The 17,994-nt window shown below is 60.5% G+C and overlaps 9 protein-coding genes across 9 annotated transcripts in view; 5 read left to right on the top strand and 4 right to left on the bottom strand.

The window, feature by feature from the left end:
• The first annotated feature begins 99 nt into the window (after positions 1 to 99).
• On the top strand, positions 100 to 1,780 carry GGTG_06050 (hypothetical protein). Its single transcript, XM_009223862.1, has 2 exons — positions 100 to 546; positions 615 to 1,780. Exons 1-2 carry the CDS (start codon positions 313 to 315, stop codon positions 1,602 to 1,604), a joined length of 1,224 nt encoding a protein of 407 aa, XP_009222126.1. The 5' UTR covers positions 100 to 312; the 3' UTR covers positions 1,605 to 1,780.
• Positions 1,781 to 1,878: 98 nt separating this feature from the next.
• GGTG_06049 (hypothetical protein) lies at positions 1,879 to 4,820 on the top strand. The gene is made up of 3 exons (XM_009223861.1): positions 1,879 to 2,401; positions 2,466 to 3,641; positions 3,724 to 4,820. Exons 1-3 carry the CDS (start codon positions 2,342 to 2,344, stop codon positions 4,531 to 4,533), a joined length of 2,046 nt encoding a protein of 681 aa, XP_009222125.1. The 5' UTR covers positions 1,879 to 2,341; the 3' UTR covers positions 4,534 to 4,820.
• On the bottom strand, positions 4,769 to 5,683 carry GGTG_06048 (hypothetical protein; the record flags this gene model as incomplete). Its single annotated transcript, XM_009223860.1, has 2 exons — positions 4,769 to 5,514; positions 5,551 to 5,683. The coding sequence occupies 2 exons, from the start codon at positions 5,681 to 5,683 to the stop codon at positions 4,769 to 4,771; spliced, it is 879 nt and encodes a 292-aa protein (XP_009222124.1).
• Positions 5,684 to 6,779: 1,096 nt separating this feature from the next.
• Positions 6,780 to 7,252, bottom strand: GGTG_06047 (hypothetical protein; the record flags this gene model as incomplete). The annotated part of the gene is made up of 2 exons (XM_009223859.1): positions 6,780 to 6,851; positions 6,872 to 7,252. The coding sequence occupies 2 exons, from the start codon at positions 7,250 to 7,252 to the stop codon at positions 6,780 to 6,782; spliced, it is 453 nt and encodes a 150-aa protein (XP_009222123.1).
• Positions 7,253 to 8,234: 982 nt separating this feature from the next.
• Positions 8,235 to 8,471, bottom strand: GGTG_06046 (hypothetical protein; the record flags this gene model as incomplete). Its single annotated transcript, XM_009223858.1, has 1 exon — positions 8,235 to 8,471. One exon carries the CDS (start codon positions 8,469 to 8,471, stop codon positions 8,235 to 8,237), a length of 237 nt encoding a protein of 78 aa, XP_009222122.1.
• Positions 8,472 to 8,683: 212 nt separating this feature from the next.
• GGTG_06045 (fumarylacetoacetate hydrolase) lies at positions 8,684 to 10,696 on the top strand. The gene is made up of 5 exons (XM_009223857.1): positions 8,684 to 9,083; positions 9,159 to 9,398; positions 9,460 to 9,495; positions 9,596 to 9,797; positions 9,887 to 10,696. Exons 1-5 carry the CDS (start codon positions 8,958 to 8,960, stop codon positions 10,267 to 10,269), a joined length of 987 nt encoding a protein of 328 aa, XP_009222121.1. The 5' UTR covers positions 8,684 to 8,957; the 3' UTR covers positions 10,270 to 10,696.
• GGTG_06044 (hypothetical protein) lies at positions 10,212 to 12,890 on the bottom strand. The gene is made up of 2 exons (XM_009223856.1): positions 12,245 to 12,890; positions 10,212 to 12,121 (listed from the first exon to the last, which is right to left on the bottom strand). The coding sequence occupies exons 1-2, from the start codon at positions 12,329 to 12,331 to the stop codon at positions 10,706 to 10,708; spliced, it is 1,503 nt and encodes a 500-aa protein (XP_009222120.1). The 5' UTR covers positions 12,332 to 12,890; the 3' UTR covers positions 10,212 to 10,705.
• A 529-nt stretch (positions 12,891 to 13,419) lies between these two features.
• Positions 13,420 to 15,194, top strand: GGTG_06043 (hypothetical protein; the record flags this gene model as incomplete). The annotated part of the gene is made up of 7 exons (XM_009223855.1): positions 13,420 to 13,623; positions 13,899 to 13,932; positions 14,007 to 14,080; positions 14,183 to 14,272; positions 14,381 to 14,571; positions 14,656 to 14,751; positions 14,843 to 15,194. The coding sequence occupies 7 exons, from the start codon at positions 13,420 to 13,422 to the stop codon at positions 15,192 to 15,194; spliced, it is 1,041 nt and encodes a 346-aa protein (XP_009222119.1).
• A 1,330-nt stretch (positions 15,195 to 16,524) lies between these two features.
• The window catches only part of GGTG_06042 (hypothetical protein), a gene marked incomplete at both ends in the record, with an annotated part of 2,392 nt that continues 922 nt past the window's right edge, over positions 16,525 to 17,994 (top strand). Inside the window, 2 exons of the mRNA XM_009223854.1 lie at positions 16,525 to 17,168; positions 17,284 to 17,908. Coding sequence (XP_009222118.1) covers positions 16,525 to 17,168; positions 17,284 to 17,908 — 1,269 coding nt within the window. The remainder of the gene's footprint in view (positions 17,169 to 17,283; positions 17,909 to 17,994) is intronic.

Raw genomic sequence — 17,994 nt, 5'->3', positions numbered from 1 at the left:
CGGCTTGGATTGAGTGCCGTCACGTGAGAGCGCGCTAGGAGACACTTGAAATGGGATGGCCCGTGCACTGAGCAGCCATTGAGCTCTGGAGCGTTCCAGGTTTGCTTCGGCCCGCGATCGAGGGCTGGCCACAACAGATCGGCACCAACCGCGACGGCACCCACCACCTCCGCGGCTCATCAATTAGGACCCGAAGACGGAGCGCATAGCCAGCTTGTACTACGCAACCCGCTTTCTTAAGCTTGGGCCATACCGACAGCCAATTCGCCAGCCAGCTTCGGCCAGACACACACGAACCCACGACCGCGAACCATGTCCGACTCGGAGGATCCTGTCGACATGCCCGAGGGCGGTGATGACCTCTTCGGAGAGGAGTCAGACAACGAGCGTCCGCTTAGTGATCACGAGCTCGACGACGAAGACGACGACAGGCAGCGCGACGATGACCGTGGTGGCGAGGATGAGGGCCCGGTGGAGTTCAAGCAGACGCGTGTGCAGGATCAGGTCGTCTATCGACACCGCGCCCCGAAGCCGAAGGATGGCGTTGTACGTTGGCATGCTTGTCTCGTCGAGAAGGAAAATTTGGACACTAACCAGCCATTGGCATCGCACAGCTGCGCACGATGAGGATACCCGATTTTCTTCGTGTGGTTCCCGAGCAGTACAAGGAGGACACGTACCAGCCGACCGAGGTCGATCTCGCCGAGGACCGAAAGAAGTACCCCGCAAGCGCTATCCGCTGGCGCCGCAACCTAGAGACGGGCAAGCCTGAGAGCAACGCGGCCATCTATAGGTGGAGCGACGGATCCGTGACGCTGGCGGTGGGCGACCAGCACTACGAGGTGGACGTCAAGTCTCTGGCGCCGCCAGCCAAGTCTTACGACGCGAGGCGTGATGCAAATTACTACGCAGCCGCGGCGCACCTGAGCTCCAACATGATGCTGTCGGTGGGCCACATCACCGAGGAGTACAAGGTCAAACCGAACGCGGCACTCGAGAACGCAGCTGTGGACCGGCTTATGGCCACGATGGACGCGGCAACCAAGAACCGTCACGCGGACGAAGGTGTCATATTCCGCGCCGCCGAAGACCCAGAAACGCTGCGGAAGCAGGCCGAGCTGGCAGAGAAGGAGCGTGAGCGAGCTCGGCGCCGCAAAGAGAATGCTGCCGCGCGCCTGGACGCTGGTCCAAGCGCCCGCCGGGCTGGTGGTGGCGGTGGGCTGTCTATCAGCGGACTGGAGAGCGGTGAGCGGTCGAGCGGCCGGCGCGGCAAGGGCTCAGGTGGTGCGCAGCGGCAAAAGAGACGAAACCCCGAATACGATTCGGACGACGACCTGCCGCAGGGCGCTCGGCGAGGGGACGACTACGACATGGGAGACGATTTTATCGCGCCTAGTGACGAGGAAATCTCGCAAGGCGACGATGATGAGGAGGAGGAACTGCTAGATGACGACGATGAGGAGGAGGAGAGGCGGGCACCGCGGGCCAAGCGGCAGAGGACGGCCGAGTCTGTCGACGACGATGCGGACGGAGACGAGGATGCGCCGGCTGCACATGCCGACCGCAGGGCTAGGAGGCACATTGTGGATGATGATGATGAGTGAGGAAAGATAATGGCGGAAGGCGGAACGGCTTTAACGGGCCGAGTGGTAGCAGAAACCTTGTATCATTAGAGGCTTCATCTATAGCTTGGAGAAGATAAGAATGACAGCTGATAGACGGGGCGTGGGCACGGGGAAATCTAGAGGCGCTACTCAAGATACGGGCCTTCACAGCAAAATTTATAAAAGGCTCGTCTGGGAAATGTGCCTTAGTTGCTTGATCCCCCAGCGTGTGGGGGCGCTGCGGTTTGGTGCACAGATCTGACGATGGTCGATGATGGGGTCATGAATCACATGCAAAATGCTGGGAATGCTGAGGACCCAACTCATTTCAGCACACCACTGGACTGCCTCGTCTCATTCCAACACCCGCGGTCGTGATGTGACTAGACACGCTGGGTTTTTACATAGTTGGTAGGTAAGTTAGCACGCTACACTGCGATAATTCAAAGCAGTTAAAGGATCAGCGGCTAGATTCCCGAACGCGCCGAGCTGCAGATGCCTGTCTCTTCCCGAGCGGATGACCAAGCTTAGTCGCAGCCAGGCCGCTGTCACTGTCGCGTGCCCATTGATAGCGTCGAGCCCGCCCTGCCCTCAGCTGTATACATATTATCTATAATACGTACAGCCAAGCTGGTTGCTGTGACCCGACGACGCCTGCAACAAACACCCCCGGCCGGCCGGGAGGGCCTGATGCATCTCTAATCCGCTGTTTGTCTCTTGTCCTCCTCGCCGCAGCCATGGGGGCCTTTGCGAGTATCTGGCAGACGGTTGCCTATGTCGTCAGCTTCTGGTACATTGTAAGTTGCCCGGACCTCGGCTCTGTCACCTCCTCGACGGTCAACGACCTAACGCTGGCTGCAGAAGCTCTTTGGCTGGTGGCGGTCCCAGCCGCCCAAGGCCCTGTGGATGGCGCGGCTGCGCAACGCGACCACGTACGAGGACTGGGAGGCCGCGGCGCTGCAGCTCGACAAGCTGCACGGCTTCGACCTCTGGCGCGAGATGTCCCAGTCCAAGCATTACGACTGGGCCCTGATCAAGGACCGCCTGCAGCTGCTGCACGACACCCGCGTCGACCCGACCCAGCACCACCGCCTGCCCAACCTCATCCGCTCCGGCCTGGTGCGCAACCTGGGGAACATCACGTCCCCCAAGCTGTACAACTGCTCCTTCGCCGGCACTAAGCTCATCATCGAGGAGTACATCGCCCAGGTCATCTTTGCCATCGATGACTTCCTCGCCGCCCCCATCACCGCGACTGCTACCAGCCCGTCCCGGCAGCAGCCCACTAGCCCCGCCGTCGACGAGGAGTCTTGCGACCAGCCCACGGATGACCAGCCCTCCCGGGCCCCAGGAGCTGCCGCGGTATCCACCGGTGGCCATGCTGCCTCTGCCAACGCCGCCGCTCCCCGGCCTGCTCCTACGTCTCCGGCTCTGTCCATGCAGGCCAAGATGACCTTCATCCACGACACCCGCCAGGCCTTTGGCCGCACGAGTCTGATCCTCCAGGGCGGCTCAATCTTCGGCATGTGCCACCTCGGCGTCGTCAAGGCCCTGTTCCTGCGCGGCCTGCTCCCCCAGGTCATCACGGGCACCGCCGTCGGCGCCCTGATCGCCGCCCTGATCGCCGTCCACACCGACGAGGAGCTGCCGGGGGTGCTCTCGGGCGAAGCCATCGACCTGTCCGCCTTCACGCCGACCTCGGGCAAGTCGACGCCCCCGGCCGCGGACGCGGATTCCTCGTCCTCCGTCGCCGGCAGCATCGCGGCCTTTGTCGCCTCGGTCCTGTACGCTTGCGCGCCCCTCTCGTCTAGCTCCACACGCCGCTGGATGACGCTGCTCCGCCGCCTCAGGCGCTTCACCGAGAAGGGCTACTTCCTCGACGTCGACGTGCTCGAGCGCTGCGTCCGCGACAACGTCGGCGAGCTCACCTTCCAGGAGGCCTTCAGGCGTACCGGCCGCGTGCTCAACATCACTGTCGCAACGGCCGAGCAGGGAGGTGTGCCCACGGTGCTGAACCACATCACCTCGCCTCATGTGGTACGCTCTTCCTCCTTGTTCTTGTCACCCCCTCCTCTTCTCTCACCTGCACGCATACTAAACATCACACCACCCAACACAGCTGATCTGGACCGCTGCGGCCGCCTCCAACGCCGACTTCCCGTCCCTGTACGGACGCGAGACGCAGCTGCTCTGCAAGCGGCCCAACGGCGAGATCGAGCGCTGGGGCCCCGCAAACGCCATCAACTTCCGGCACTGGACCGAGGCGGCCTACGGCGAGCGCAACTCGCCGCTCCGACGCATCGCCGAGCTCTTCAATGTCAACAACTTTGTCATCAGCCAGGCCCGCCCCTACGTCGTGCCGTTTCTGCGGCCCGACATGCACGGCCCGACGTCGTCGTCGTCCGTCTTTGGCGGCGGCGGCGGCAGCGCTACGGCCACGGCCTCGGCCGGCGCCGGCCTCGCCACCTCGACCCTCGGCTTCTTCCTGCGCCTGGCCGGGCTCGAGGCCCGCCACCGGCTCCGCCAGCTCGACCAGCTGGGGCTGCTGCCCACCAGCATCCGCCGCTTCCTCGTCGACGACCGCGTCCCCGGCGGCGGCTCCGCCCTCACCCTCGTGCCCGAGGTGCGCGCCTCCGACTTTGCCCGCCTGCTCGAGGTGCCCACGCGCGACGCCCTCGGCTACTGGATCCACATTGGCGAGAAGAGCGTGTGGCCCGCCCTGTCGGCCCTCGAGGTGCGCTGCGCCATCGAGACCAAGCTCGACTGGGCCTACAGGCGCACCAGGCGCATGAGCACCAGCCCGCCTTTGTGGCAGGATGCGGCGGCGGCGGCGGCGGCGGCGGCGCAGGGTGGAACTGGAAGCAAGGGCAGCAACACGGACACGACGTCTGTGAAGCAGGCGAGAGCTGGCAAGGGGTCGCCAGGTTGAAGTTGTCAAGGTTCCGGGATCCAATGTCTGCGCTCTTGTTGTTTTCTCCAACGTTTTCGTGCCTTTTTTTTTGTACTATAATACGTCACAACGCATGGCTTCTCTCTCCATGTTTCCTATGTTCTCCTGAATGGACAGACCTAAAGGTCCTTGATGTATTGCATTCATCCCATACCTCCAAAAGAAAAAAAAACACAACCCAAAAGAAAAAAGAAAGCCAACAAAAAAAAACTCCCTAGCCATTGCTCATCCGCCTGCTCCACCGTGCAGCCTCTTGCCTCCGCTGCTCCGCCCTGCGCCTGCGCGCCGGCTGGTCGGCCCTCGCCGCCGCGTCCAGCGCCGCCGCCTCGCGCTCCATGTCCTCGAAGCTCTGAAGGTCCGCCATGAAGCGCCGCAGCCGCAACCCCGTCCTGCCGCGGATCCACGCGTCGTAGTCCTCATCGCACGCCGCCGCCAGCGCCAGCCGGAGGCCCTTGAGCACGTCGCGGTCGCTGATGTCGCGGTCGCGGGGGTCTACCGCCGACGTCTGCTCGTTGTTTCTCTGCTTGCGCGGTGGTGGCGGCGGCGGCGGCGGAGGGAGCTCGTCTGCCTGGTCCTCCCATTCCGACCCCTCCTCCTCTTCGTTTCTCCATCGCCTCTCCTGCCTCGGCCCCGTGGCCGGTCTCGTCCCCGCCGCGCTGTACGTGTCCTCCTTGGGTGGTAGTGGAGGAGGTACCTGCGGTGAGGCGCTGTCTCCTGTCCTGGACGTCCTCAGGGGCAACGGCTTCTTGATATCGCTGATGTTGCGGATATCCTGCTTCTTCTCCTTCTCCCTCTCGCATACAAGACGATTGGCATCATCCAACTCACGTAGTTTGCTGATCACCCCGTCCAAAGCCTTCTCCAGTGATGAATCGGTAACAATAGCATATTTCCATGCATTTGGCAGTTCCGGCGGCGCCGGAGCGCCTCGGCTGCGGTGATGGTCTGTCCTCGGCTGATCTGAATGTGGTGGTAATGGCTTCTCTTGCTTCGCACTAGACCTCGCTGCTGTATGTGATGCTCTGGGCTCGCCGTGATCTTGAGGTGCCCCTGCTGCAGGCGGTCCCGCCTCGCCTGGGGGTTTTGGCAGCGGCTTGTTGACGTCAACAGTCCTGTCCGCGTCGGGCATCTCGGTCTCCTCTGGAATGGTCGTCGGTTGGGGCCTGATGGTTGCCGAAATGCGTGATACCCGGCCGCTGCTGCTCCTCCTGGCGTCTTTCCTCTGTGATTCCGTGGGAGGCGGTAGACCTTTTTCAGCTGCCCATTCGCCATGATCCGTCCGAGTTCCCCTGTCATGGAGCTCTGTGCGATCCCGAGATTGGGGAGAATTACATGTTTCCGCCTCCACGTAAGCTACCATTGGCGCTTTTCCCTTTGACCTTGAGTTACTAAGAACACTTATCTCCGGCCTGGCCTGATCACGAGTTGTGCGGGTTGCTTGCACTGCCCAGCCCGGGCTCGCCTCTCTGGAAGCCGACTTGAGAGGTATCGGGGGCGCTCTGCAGGTCGCATACGAGCCACGTGCATCTCCGTGTGTGTCGCGTAAATTCCTTCGGATAGGCGGAGGTCGACGAGGATCTATGAATGTCACGCTTGGTGGGCGCATAGATGGCACTTTTCCGGGTTCCCTTGTCGACACGCGAGCAGCGACGCGGGCAACAGGAGTCTTCGGACCATCGACTGCCACACCAGAAACTGCCTTTGTGCCTGGGGCTGGCAGAGGCCCTGTTTGCTTCTCGCATAGCCACGGCAAGACCTTACGGGGAGATGTACTGGGATGCTTGGGCGTTGCGGGCACTGGGTCCGCCGCGGGCCCTGCAATGCCACCGGGCGGCGTCTGTTGGATACTACAAGGTCTGCCAAGCCTCTTTTCCGCTAACCGCTGTGGCAGCAGTCCGGTCCCCGACCCTCGCGCCACATCTTTACCCACATGTTTGCTCGAAGAAGCCAGATGCACTGGGGCGCAGCCAGGGTTTGTGACGCGGGAATCGGGCTTAAGGGCCGAAAGCAGCCGCATCTGCTCTGCCGAGGTGACCGCCAGACCCGCATCCTTGAATTCGCCGTGATAAGGTATGAGGGCGCTGACTGTCCGGAAAGAATCCCGGGACGGCGGCTCTGGTGGCGTTGACTCTGGCGGTTTTGGGTGGACCGATTGGTATCTCTGAAGCTCCCTTGTAAATCGATCTATCTTTTTCTGCTGGCTCGGAGACCTTTGTGGTACCTCATCAAGACAGGACGACCTCTCGGACTGCTCTGGAGTCACAATATCCGAGAGACGTTGCTGCTGCGACAGCGTCCTGGAAACTGTGCTCCAAACTTTGGGGTCGGCCAGGCCGAATCGCTTCTCCTGCCTGCAAGTCAGCGTGGGCACGACCGACACAGGCTCCCGCGACTTCCTCTGTGGCGCCTGGGCAGCACGCTGTCGGTCTTGGCCCTCTGCCAAGCGTGTGTCGCGGTTACAGGCGCCGACGGGTTTTCTGGTGATGACACTGTGTTTCTGAGCGGGGATGCGAGCATTCTCCTTGGACGACGCGTGGCCGTCGTAGCCGTGGTCCAAGGGCCCCACGTGAGCATACTCGGTCGAGAAGAGCGCTGGGTGAGTAGCGCCGCGTTCAAGGGCATCTGCGCCCGAGCCATCTCGTAGTCCGGGTGCAACCGTCCAGCGGGCGACGTCTGCTTGCTCCTCGGGAACCTGCATCAGCGAGTACCGCCCGTCCTGAGGCTGGGACGGCACCACAGGCTTTCGGGGTGTCGACCCATCGCCATCCGAAGGAAGCAGCAAGGGTATAGGATGACTGATATCGGCTGGTTTGATGCGCTGGTGGCTATTGGAGGTGGCGCCGTCTTTCGGGCCGAGTATGTGGCCAACCCAAGTCTGGAAGCCCTTTGTTTTCCTATTAACCGAGCCCCAGGCCAGCCCACGGCCACTTCGGCCCTGGCCGCCAGATGACGACCTTCCGCTGCCTGACCCATGTTTGCCGTGTTTCTTGTCTTTGCCGGGTGTCCGGGTCTTGGCGGCTCGGGTGCGATAACCACCAGCGAGAGAGGCGGCGCTGGAGGAGGACCTATTGAACGAGACCCTGACCCCACTCCGGCGCCGTTTCCTTATGACATTCCGCTGGCGGTGCGGCCGTTTGCCGGGTGACGGTCCGATCGGTGAGATCTGTAGCAGCGACGTGGGCAGGCGGGCGGTCGCGGCGGGAGATGGGCGTGACGAGACGGTCCTGGGGCTGGCAGCGGCGTCGCGAGAGGAACCGCCTAGGTTGAAGCCGAGTTTAGGAAAATGATGCGAACTTCCCTTCTAAGTTAAGTTGAATGCAGGCATCGTCCATTATTCCAAAAAGGCCGATTCCAAAAAAAGGGGGTGTAGCGAGACAAAGTGTCCGCCCTTGGCCCAGAGCCAGCCGAGGCCAGAAGCGAAACAATGGCGATGGCCGCCTCTGGGGGCCTATGGTTCAGCCGCCCTTTGGTCTACGGCCAGCCAGCCTTGATCAAGGCCGCGACTGCCCGTAAGCCTTCTCATCCATTTTTGGATAGTACGATGCTCTGCCTTCCACGCATGGGCTTCTCCTGCATCACCACAGGGCGTGCTTTCTCCCTCGGGACCAGGCCTGCTTAGCTACCCGAACAACACCTAGTCCCAAGGCCATGGGGGCGGACCCTTCACTACCAGGCACCCATCAACTGATGCGCACGATGCCCGGTGCCGAGTACGTCTCGAGCTGTCGTCGGCCCTTGCGCAGCAGGTACTCGACGGCCGCAAAGTCACGCTTGTCTATGGCCAGGTTCTTCTCGAACTCGGCTCTCGCAAAAGCATGGAAGTGGGGGCGAGCAGGCGCTGGCTTTTTGCGGATCTCGCGCAGGGAGTTACGGTAGAGGGCCAGGACCTCCTTTTGCAGGCCAGAGAGACGGGGCATGGCGAAGGATTTGGAAATGATAGGCGCTGGAGGTGGGAGTTGAGAAAGAGTGAGATATCACGGGAGAGGAGTTATAAAATAAAAATAAATAAAAATAAAAAAGGGAGGTTCCACAAAATGGAGTTTAGAGCTTTGAGGGCTGCGACTGGGCCTGACGTCAGCACTGGTGAGCCAGTGGGCCTTGGCGACCAGCGGACTTGCCCAGAGTAGCACAGGTACCCGACTTGTCTGGTGCTTTCAGGGCTGCTTGGAATGCTCCGACTATCGTAAAATTGCAAAGCTTTTCATTCAGTGTTCAGTTCCAAACAGACAAAAGCTCGGCACCAGTCCTTCCGGTGTTTAGCCGCCCCATGTTGCTCCGCAAAGAACCCTTGACAGCGTCCCCTCTCAGCAACCTTGCCGCTCCGCTTCGCGGAAAAGACGCCGAGGTGTTCCGCCTATCCCGTCGGCCCGCTTGGTAGCCAGAGCTCAACTGTTTGATAAGAGATGATGAGCGCCTCCTCCTTCATGACACGAAGGCTCACAAGAGCTGCAGCAACAACAACCCGGGCATTTCACCCCTTTTCGAATCCCCAATCAAGATCATATAGCATCAAAATGCCGGTATTCTCGGTGAGCTCATACGAATGCCCCCAGAGGCCGGGGTCACATCGCACAACTAACACGTTATCTCTTCACGTGGAACAGCGCCTTGTCCGATTTGTGGCCGATGACGGCCGCACGTACTATGGAGACGCCATCCTGCCCGAGGGGACGGCGGACATGGCCAAGGCAAAGCAGGCGCGCGTCATCGAGGGCGACATCTTTGGCGAGCATCGAGTGACGGACCGTGTCGCCCGCGTCGACAGACTGTTGTCACCGCTCGCGCCCCAGGACGTCCGCACTGTTCGGTGCCTTGGGCTGAACTATGCTCTGCACGCCAAAGAGGTAATATAAACCTCTCCTTCGCCCGAGTTGGTGTTAGCTCATGCAGCCTTGTCGCTTCTAGTCAAACCTGCCGATCCCTCAGTACCCAGTGCTCTTTGTAAGTTGAAATCGATATTGTCCCCATCTCACAACTCTCACTCACACTTGAGGAAGAGGTGAGCGAAATGTTAATGTCCTCGGACGGATGGTACAAACAGTACAAACCAGCCACTTCTCTCTCCGGTCCCTCTGACCCGATCCCTGTTCACCCGATGGCACAAGAGGGCGATGGTCTGGACTACGAATGTGAGCTTGTAGTCGTTATAGGCAAGGAATGCGCCGACGTCAGCGAAGCAAACGCCCTGGACTACGTTCTTGGTTATGCCGTAGGCAACGACGTCTCTCACCGGGACTGGCAGAGTAAGTGCGCCGGCGGCACTGGCGGCCTTGCCTGTGTCTTAAACCCTCGGTCTAGATGCACGCTGACGCACTTCCCCTTCTCGCCTCAGTCAAACGCGGAGGCGGCCAGTGGTCGCTGGGCAAGGGCTTCGACGGCTGGGCCCCCTACGGGCCGGGCGTCGTCAGCAGCGGGCTGCTGAAGGACCCACAGGCGCTCCAGATCTCGACAAAGCTCAACGGGCAGACGGTACAGGAGAGCAGCACGGCCGACATGATCTTCAAGGTGGCCCAGACCATTGCGTTCCTCAGCCGTGGCACGACGCTGCTGCCTGGCGACCTCATCTGGACGGGCACTCCGCAGGGTGTCGGCATGGGCCGCAAGCCGCAGCTGTGGCTCAAGGACGGGGACGTCGTCGAGGTCGCGCTCGAGGGTGTCGGGTCCTGCACCAACAAGGTTGTGTTTGGCAAGGCCAAGGGCAAGGCTAAGCTCTAAACGAGCTAAGGGGGCCAGGGGCCTTGTCATTGTCGAAAAGCTGCAGTCGTCGGTGATCCTTCGATCCTTGGCGAACCCGAGGTTTGAGCTGAGCATCCACCAAGGGTCATCACTGTTGGGCCACGATAGATGCCCCACATCATTTCCACAACTACTAGGTACCAGGTATATATCATGCTGATCTCAGCTCCAGGGCTAGCAGCGACAAATCTTTGGGAGAGTCCCAAAACGTGAAGACAGGAGATGAAATCCCGAGGCCCAACCCGAAGCAGGACAGCACCACTGCAAGGTCCCCCATAGCTTCTTGTTGACGAATCACAGACGCGCAGTTGCAACGCCAAGACGTGTCATTCGATTATTTGTCCATTTACTAGCGTGATTTATACGATATATGTACCACGATGGGTAAGACGGACTTTATTTAGACGGGTACGACTCAGGCAGGCAGCCTGATGCCACCGCCCTGCTGCTTCTGGAAGAAGCCCTTAGGGTCATACTTGGCCGAGACCTGCTTGAGGAAGGCGACGTTGTCAGGGCCGTAGCTGTCGACGGGGTCCTGAGTGGGGTCGACGTAGTTGATGTACTGCCACTCGCGCAGTACGCCGATGGACCTCGCGTAGTCGGCCAGCTCGGTCTTGAAGCGGAGGGACCGCTCGTGCAGCAGCCTCTCCTGTTCGGCCGTCTCGACGGTGCAGGCGAGCAGCCACTGGAGCGAGTCGCCCTCGACGCGGTCCATGCCCAGGACGTTGCCGCCCCTGGCCCGGCCAAGCTCGAAGAAGAGCTCGGGCATGGGCTGGAAGAGCACCTGGGTGGCCAGCTGGTCGGCGGGCACGGCCGCGAGCATGTCGGCTACGAAGACGGCGTTGAGCTCGTCGGCCCTGTTGACGACGCGGACATCGTTGGCAAAGGTCAGGGTGAACCAGACGTTGCGCCTGCCGGCCGGGAGCAGGTAGGCGTCGACGAGCTGGTCCATGCGGCGCGTGGTGAAGTCGTTGAAGAGCTGGGTCGACTGCAGGGCCTCGGTGAAGGCGGGGCCGGCGGCGACGCCGTCGGTGTCGATCAGGAACTGGGCGAGGACCGGCTCCTTGCCGACGGCCGGGTTGTAGGTCCAGCTGATGAGGTAGGCGGCGCCGGGGTGCTCGCGGGAGTTCGCGGTGAAGTTGACCATGGAGCTGACGACGACGGCCCCCTGCGACACGTTGTTGAAGCGGGCGCCGCCCCAGACCGGGCCGCTGGGGAAGGTGAAGAGGTCGAAGCGGGTGACGATGCCAAAGTTGCCCCAGCCGCCCTTGAGCGCCTTGAACAGGTCCGCGTTCTCGTCCTTGTTGGCGTTGACGACGCGGCCGTCGGCGAGCACGACTTCGGCGTTGACGACATTATCGCAGCCGAAACCGTACCTGCCCGTGTAGTACGAGTTGCCGCCGCCCGTGAGGAAGCCGCCGATGCCGACGTTGCCGTCGCGGCCGCCGACGACGGCCACGCCGTGCTGGAGCTCGAGGTCCTTGAGCACCGTGCCCCAGCGGCTGGCGGGCAGGACCGAGGCCAGCTTGGTGCCGGCGTCGTACGTGGCGCCGACGAAGTGGGCGCTCAGGTCGATCTCGACGCCGCCGTCGACGTTGTTGCCGCCGGCCCAGTGGCTGTGGCCGCGGCTGCGGATGGCGAACTTGGCCCGGGGCATCTTCCGCAGGGTCTGCAGCACTACCGACACCTCGGCCGCGTCCTTGGGCGTGACTATGCACGCCGGCGCCAGGCGGGCCGAGGCGGACCACAGCGTGTTGATGCGCTCCGCGTAGGCGGCATCACCCGGCTTGAGCACGGTGTCCTGGAGGCCCGCGGCCGCGAGGGTAGCACACTATTCGTCCGGGCGAGCACGAGCCAAGAGGTCAGCACGACTTTCGGAGTTTGAGACCTCGAGCCTTGGTAGGCAGGCCCGCTTAGTCAAGGCTGGGAGGTACCAGCGAACCCGGGTACGTACCGGACTTTTGGTGGAGCATGGGCCAGTTGAGACGGCTATGGTTACCATGAGCGCGGCGATGGCGGACAGTCCAGCCCGGGGAAACATGACTGCCGCGAAGACTGGTGTCCCGAGGGCGCAAGCTAAGCCAAGAAAAAAGGGGCGTGCGGAACTGTGACCGGACCGGGGATCTGCCGCTGCAATATTCCAACACTCTCTAGCAGACGGCCCTGGTAGGCGAATGGGACAGGGAGTGAAGCACAACGAGATGCCGCCAGCTGGATAGATCCGCCATGGTTGGGGTGAAGGAGGCTCGGGCGTGTGAACCCTTGGGGAAACCCTGTGTCTTTCTATACCACGTTACTGTGGGTGTGATATCTGACATGCATTATCGCGGTGGAGGGCGCTGCGTAGTAGAGGCGGACTTGTGTGCCTATTCCTGCTTGCCCCGAAATGGCGGAACATCCACCCAGTATTCTGGTATCCCCAGGTGTCTTATCTGCCGATGAGTTGACCTCCATGTCAGCCCACGCGAGCCGCCGTTGGGTAGACGTCAGATCGATCGAACTGAGGCCACGCCACGAGTGGTGGCCATGGAACTTTCACCGCTCACAGACGCTGCATCTTTAGCACTAGGTTGCGTGACACCAAACCTCGAGACCTAGCTGGCTGGGGTGATTTGGATTTGCAAAGGTTGGGCTGCCCAGCTGCGCGCCCCTTTTCCCCATCATTTCATCCACTCAGAAGCCCCCCCCCCCCCCCCCCCTGTCACATTTCTTTTCCCACCCCGCCAAAGCCAAAGGGCAAGGGTGGAGAAAACCCTGTTTTCTTACAATCGCTGGAATACGCTCGACTCTGTGCCCTATAAGGAAGGACTCGCCATGGGTTAGATGGCTGACCCCCTGGTCGCCAGAAGACGGCTATGCCAGACAGAGGCATTGGCTTCGTAGGTAGTACCCCAGGTTCCATGCGACTAGCCAGCTGACGGCGTCGGCAATGTGCGCCACAAAGGTGTGAGGTGCTGGGACTTCCTAGATGAAGTGCAAGCCCTTGCGTGTAATACGGCCCTTGAAAACGACGGCACTTCCCTCTCATGTTCCCCATTCTGGTCCCACCCTTCCCGTCCTTCCCGCTCCGTGCCGTCCGTGCAACCCGTATCGACCTTTGTTCGAGGAATCCCACAACCATCGTCCAACATGGCGGCTGTCATCAACGGCGTCCCGGCGGCGATCCCGCCGCCGCCTGGCTATGTCGTAGACTTTGCCAATCCGCAGCGGAACTCGGTAGGGGCAGCTTATGCCATTGCCGCCATAGGCATGGCCCTCGCCCTGTTTTTCGTATTCCAGAGGTTCTACGTCAAAATCCACATCAGAAAGAAGATTGGCCTTGATGGATGGGATGTTTGTCTATGGCTCCTATTGCGACTCATGCTAAGGTTAAGCTTCTAGATGATATTTACGCTGACGTTTCGGGATAGGCCTCCTTGTTGGTGCTTGGGTACGTATACATGCCTCTGTCGTAGCAGTACCGCTCTCATGGTCAGGCGACGGGAGAAAGAAAAAGAGCGAAGAAAAGAAAAAAGAAATGGCGAAAAGCAAAGGACGAGATGAAGAGGTAAAGGCGCGAGAGTTTCTGACCAACTTGGTGACTGACTTGTCCTCTCAACTCCCTGCAGCTCGGCAGCATCGTTATCCAAGCGTTGGTAATCCGTAAGTGCTAGATCTAGTAACTAACGCTAGTTTACGAGCGGCTTGGCTGACGATGTCTCTATCGACCTTCATAGGCTCGTTCGCCCTGGGATACATCGGTGTCCACGGCTGGGAGATTCCACTCGACTTGTTCCAGCAGTATGTATTCGTACGTTACCAAAAAAAAAAAAAAACCACGCCGAGATACTCTGGTCTTTAGGAGAAGTTAGCCCAGAGGAGAGTGCTTACTGACCTTGATGGGCGACCACAGACCGGAGGCTACCTTAACTCGGTTGTCTACACGGTCCCGACGGCGCTGTCCAAAGTGGTCATCCTGCTTTTCCTTCTCGAAGTCAACGCTGTCCACAATTGGTACCGATGATCCGTTTACATGACCATGTTTGTCGTGATCGGGTCTGGAATCGGAATCTTTTTCACCTCAGTCTTCCCGCGCTGGCCCATCGCCAAGAGCTACGACCTCGCGTTCCCGCCGGCCGAGGGCTCGTGCATGGACAGACCGACCATGTACAAGGCAACCGCTGCCCTGGGCGTCATTACGGACGTCATGATCATCGCTATCCCCATTCCGATGGCGTTGGGCCTGCATATACCGAGGAACAAGAAGATTGGCCTGCTCGCCCTGTTTGCCATCGGCTCAGCGTACGTTGTGGTACCGCCCCGGCGGCGAGGGGGTCCCCTCTGCTGCACTTGGACATGAGACTAACTGCTGGATTGTCCGCGCAGGACCGTTGTTACTTCCATCGTCCGCCTGTACCTCCTAATCGCCATCATGGACGAAGTGAATCAGACCTGGGGTGGTGGCCCAGTCGTTGTTTGGATGTGAGTCTTTGTTCCCTGCCCCTGCTCTCGATCCTCTTCCAAAGGCGCAACGCAGTACACTGACCATAACCCCTTTCACGTTTCAAAACAGTCTCATCGAAGCCAATCTCCTTATAATGTGCGCATGTCTCTCGACGCTGCGCCACTTCTTCAGAGCCGTCGCACCCGGTCTTCTGAGCAGCGTGTGGAGGAAATCCAAGAGCAAGGGCACGGGGAGTCTCTCGAACAGCCACGGGTCCGAGCTGCAGACCATCGGCCAGATCCCTAGCAAGGGCCTTGGCAAGAAGCAGTTCATGAAGCTCGACGGGCGCGCCGACGTCGAGTCGCAGGCCTACGCCGGCCGATCCTCGCTCGAGACCAAGCGCAGCGACGAGGCGGGCAGCGACAGAGGCATCGTGCAGACCACGACGACGCAGGTCTCGTACACGCAGCCGCGCCGCTAATGGAATGCCTACCTATTGCCCAGACTGGCTGCTGGCAGGCGCCGAGTCTGACCCGCTCCAGCGACAACTCGGCTACCTACTTTGAAGCCGGATTCCACCATGATGACACCCGTGATACCCCTTTATAATAAGACTAGTGACATAGATGGGATGAATAACAGCAAAGAAAATAACCAGCAACGCTCTGATACAAGGCACCTTTGTCCGTCGGATGACATGGATGTGTGGTCATCTCGACCAAGGTTCACGTCGTGGCTGTGTCGGTCTTGGGCAACAAGCGCTTTGGCAAGCAGCTGATACCGCATCGCCCAGGCATGCCAGTTTTTACACCGAATCGAGGGCATTTTACTGGACTGGACTGCCCATCCCAACTCCACCTGTCTTCGGTGGCTGGATTGGGTTGCCGATGTGAACAATCTGGGCACCATGTTGATCAATCAAGCAGGACCGACCCCACTCCAGCCCCGCGCTACTAACAACAGGAGTGGCAGCTACGGCCAAAGAAAGCATCCATTATCCATTGCAACTGCCTCGACCGACTTTTCGCTTTCTACATGATGCTGATCCCAGTGGCTGAGACAATGGCAGTGAAGTCACCACTCGAGACCACATGCAGAGCCAAGTGCTCTCGGCCTGCGGGGCCCCACCAACCCAATCAGCCGCAACCCCCACCAGCCCTGTCCACCCTTGGCTTTCTTTTGGGCGTCTAAGCCTCGGACACTAAGCAGCCTGCCCAGTGAGGCCCAAGGCAAGCTCGGTGGGCTGAACGGGGCCTGCCTGCGTCTCTCGTGGTGGTCCTCGTGGCTGCTTCCGAGTCGTCCGTCTAGGACTGGGGGACCGTTTGTGGCAGCCGTCCAGTCCTGAAGCCTGCACGGGCTCTTGACAAAGGTCGGGCATCGCCTCCGCCTCTGCACCCAGTTGTTGGCCTGCGCGCCTATTTTAGCGTTTGGCTTTCTGTGCTTCTGGGGGAGGGGGCGGTACACGGCGCACACACACCTTACCTACCTTGCCATCTTAGGCGTCCAAGATGACTCCCTGCTTCTCTTTGGACCCAGAGTCCTTCTGCCGCTTCGTTTTGGTCCTGGCCGGTGCAGTGTCCTGCGCCCTGCTTCCTTATGTCTACCTTGGCCGGTCAAAGATATCTGCTGTTCTCTGTCGTGTCCGTCGCGTCGAGAGTTACGGGCACATACCTCGCACCTCCCGTTTCGTGAAGAAGTATGTTTACCCAAGCCTGAGTCTGTGTCATCATTGCTTTCCCTCTATTTACTATTCGCTCATCGTCATCAGCACCGAGGTGGTACCTTTGTTACTGGCAGATGCCTCCTCCACGATGACGGAAACCGCCGTCCAAATCACTCATGCTAGCGCTGCTGCGGCACTCATGAACGCCGTAGGCCCCATCCCCAAACGACCGATCACTCCAGAGAACGTCGCTATCAGGAGAAAGAGTATCGAGGTCGACCGGACCACGCAAGAGGCGAGTGGCCTAGTGGACGTGGCAGGCGGCGAGGCCGAATTTGGGGAAGATTTCGCTCAAGACTGGTTTAGATATGAGCCGCCTGATGTCTTTTCCAGTCTGCTCGACGGCGTTAGAGACGAGGTGAGGAGTGTGGTCCAGACGTCGGCTGAGAATGTCAGGCGTCGGGCATCTCTGGAACGGCAACGGGACGAAGAAACGAGGGAACAGACTGGCCAACAGTTTGCAGCATCGTCAACCTCACGCCCGGACTCAACGCCGGATCGGAAGCGAAGAGTCCCAGACTCACAGACTGTGGCGTTGGAACACAAAGCTTCAACAGGATATGCCGACGCTGGAGCTACTGCTGAAACTCTCCCGAGTGAGCCGCCTGCCCGACAGGAGAGGCTTTTTGGTCGGGGGATCATGGGCGTGCTCCAGGAAATGCATGGCAAACACGGGATATCCTTCATGTTGCCCAGTCTAACTTCAAAAGGGAAAACACCCGTCACAACAGTGTAAGAGTTTCCCTCTCTGGCCCCTGATCATGTCAAGCTACACTATCAAGTTGGGACATGATTTATTTCCAGCCATGTATACAGCACGGGGCTAATCGACAAACAATACATGCAGAGAATGTGTCGCGTGCCTGGACGACTTTGTGCCAAAGAAAACGGTAAAGACAGCTTGCCATAGCTACTGCCGGCCGTGTTTCGAGCGGCTCATCGAAACGGCGCTGGCCACAGAGGCGCAGTGGCCGCCCAGGTGCTGCCTGAACGAAGTGCCCCTGAACGCCATCGTAAATGGCCTTCCGCGCGGCCTCCGCATCCGCTACACCAACAGGGCCGCCGAATACAGGGTGCCCGCCAAGGAGCGCCTGTACTGCCCGCACCCGGACTGCGGCGTCTTCGTGGGGCAGCGCCACAGCTCCTCCTTCCGGCGGATGAAGAGCAGCGGCAGCATCATCGCCACGACGACCAGCAAGACGACGAGCTGCTGCCGCGGCCACCCCATCTGCATCCCCTGCGGCCAGCCCGGCCACCCGGACGACGGGCCCAACTGCCGGCGCGACCCGGACCGGCGACTGGCCGACGAGCTGGCCGACGAGGAGGCCTGGCGCCGCTGCTTCAAGTGCGACGTGCTGGTCGAGCACGCCGACGCCTGCCACCACATGACGTGCCGGTGCGGCGCCCAGTTCTGCTTCGTGTGCGGCCGCAAGTGGCGCACGTGCGACTGCACCTCGGACATGCTGCACCTCGTCAAGGACGCCGCCAGGAAGCGCCGCGAGGAGCGCGCCCGGCGCGAGCGCGACGACCGCCGCGCCGCCAAGAAGCGCGCCGAGAG

Source organism: Gaeumannomyces tritici (assembly GCF_000145635.1).
Source record: "Gaeumannomyces tritici R3-111a-1 unplaced genomic scaffold supercont2.3, whole genome shotgun sequence".
NCBI lineage: Eukaryota > Fungi > Ascomycota > Sordariomycetes > Magnaporthales > Magnaporthaceae > Gaeumannomyces > Gaeumannomyces tritici.
The sequence above is the reverse complement of the archived record's forward strand: the minus strand, read 5'-3'. Positions and strand labels throughout refer to the sequence as shown.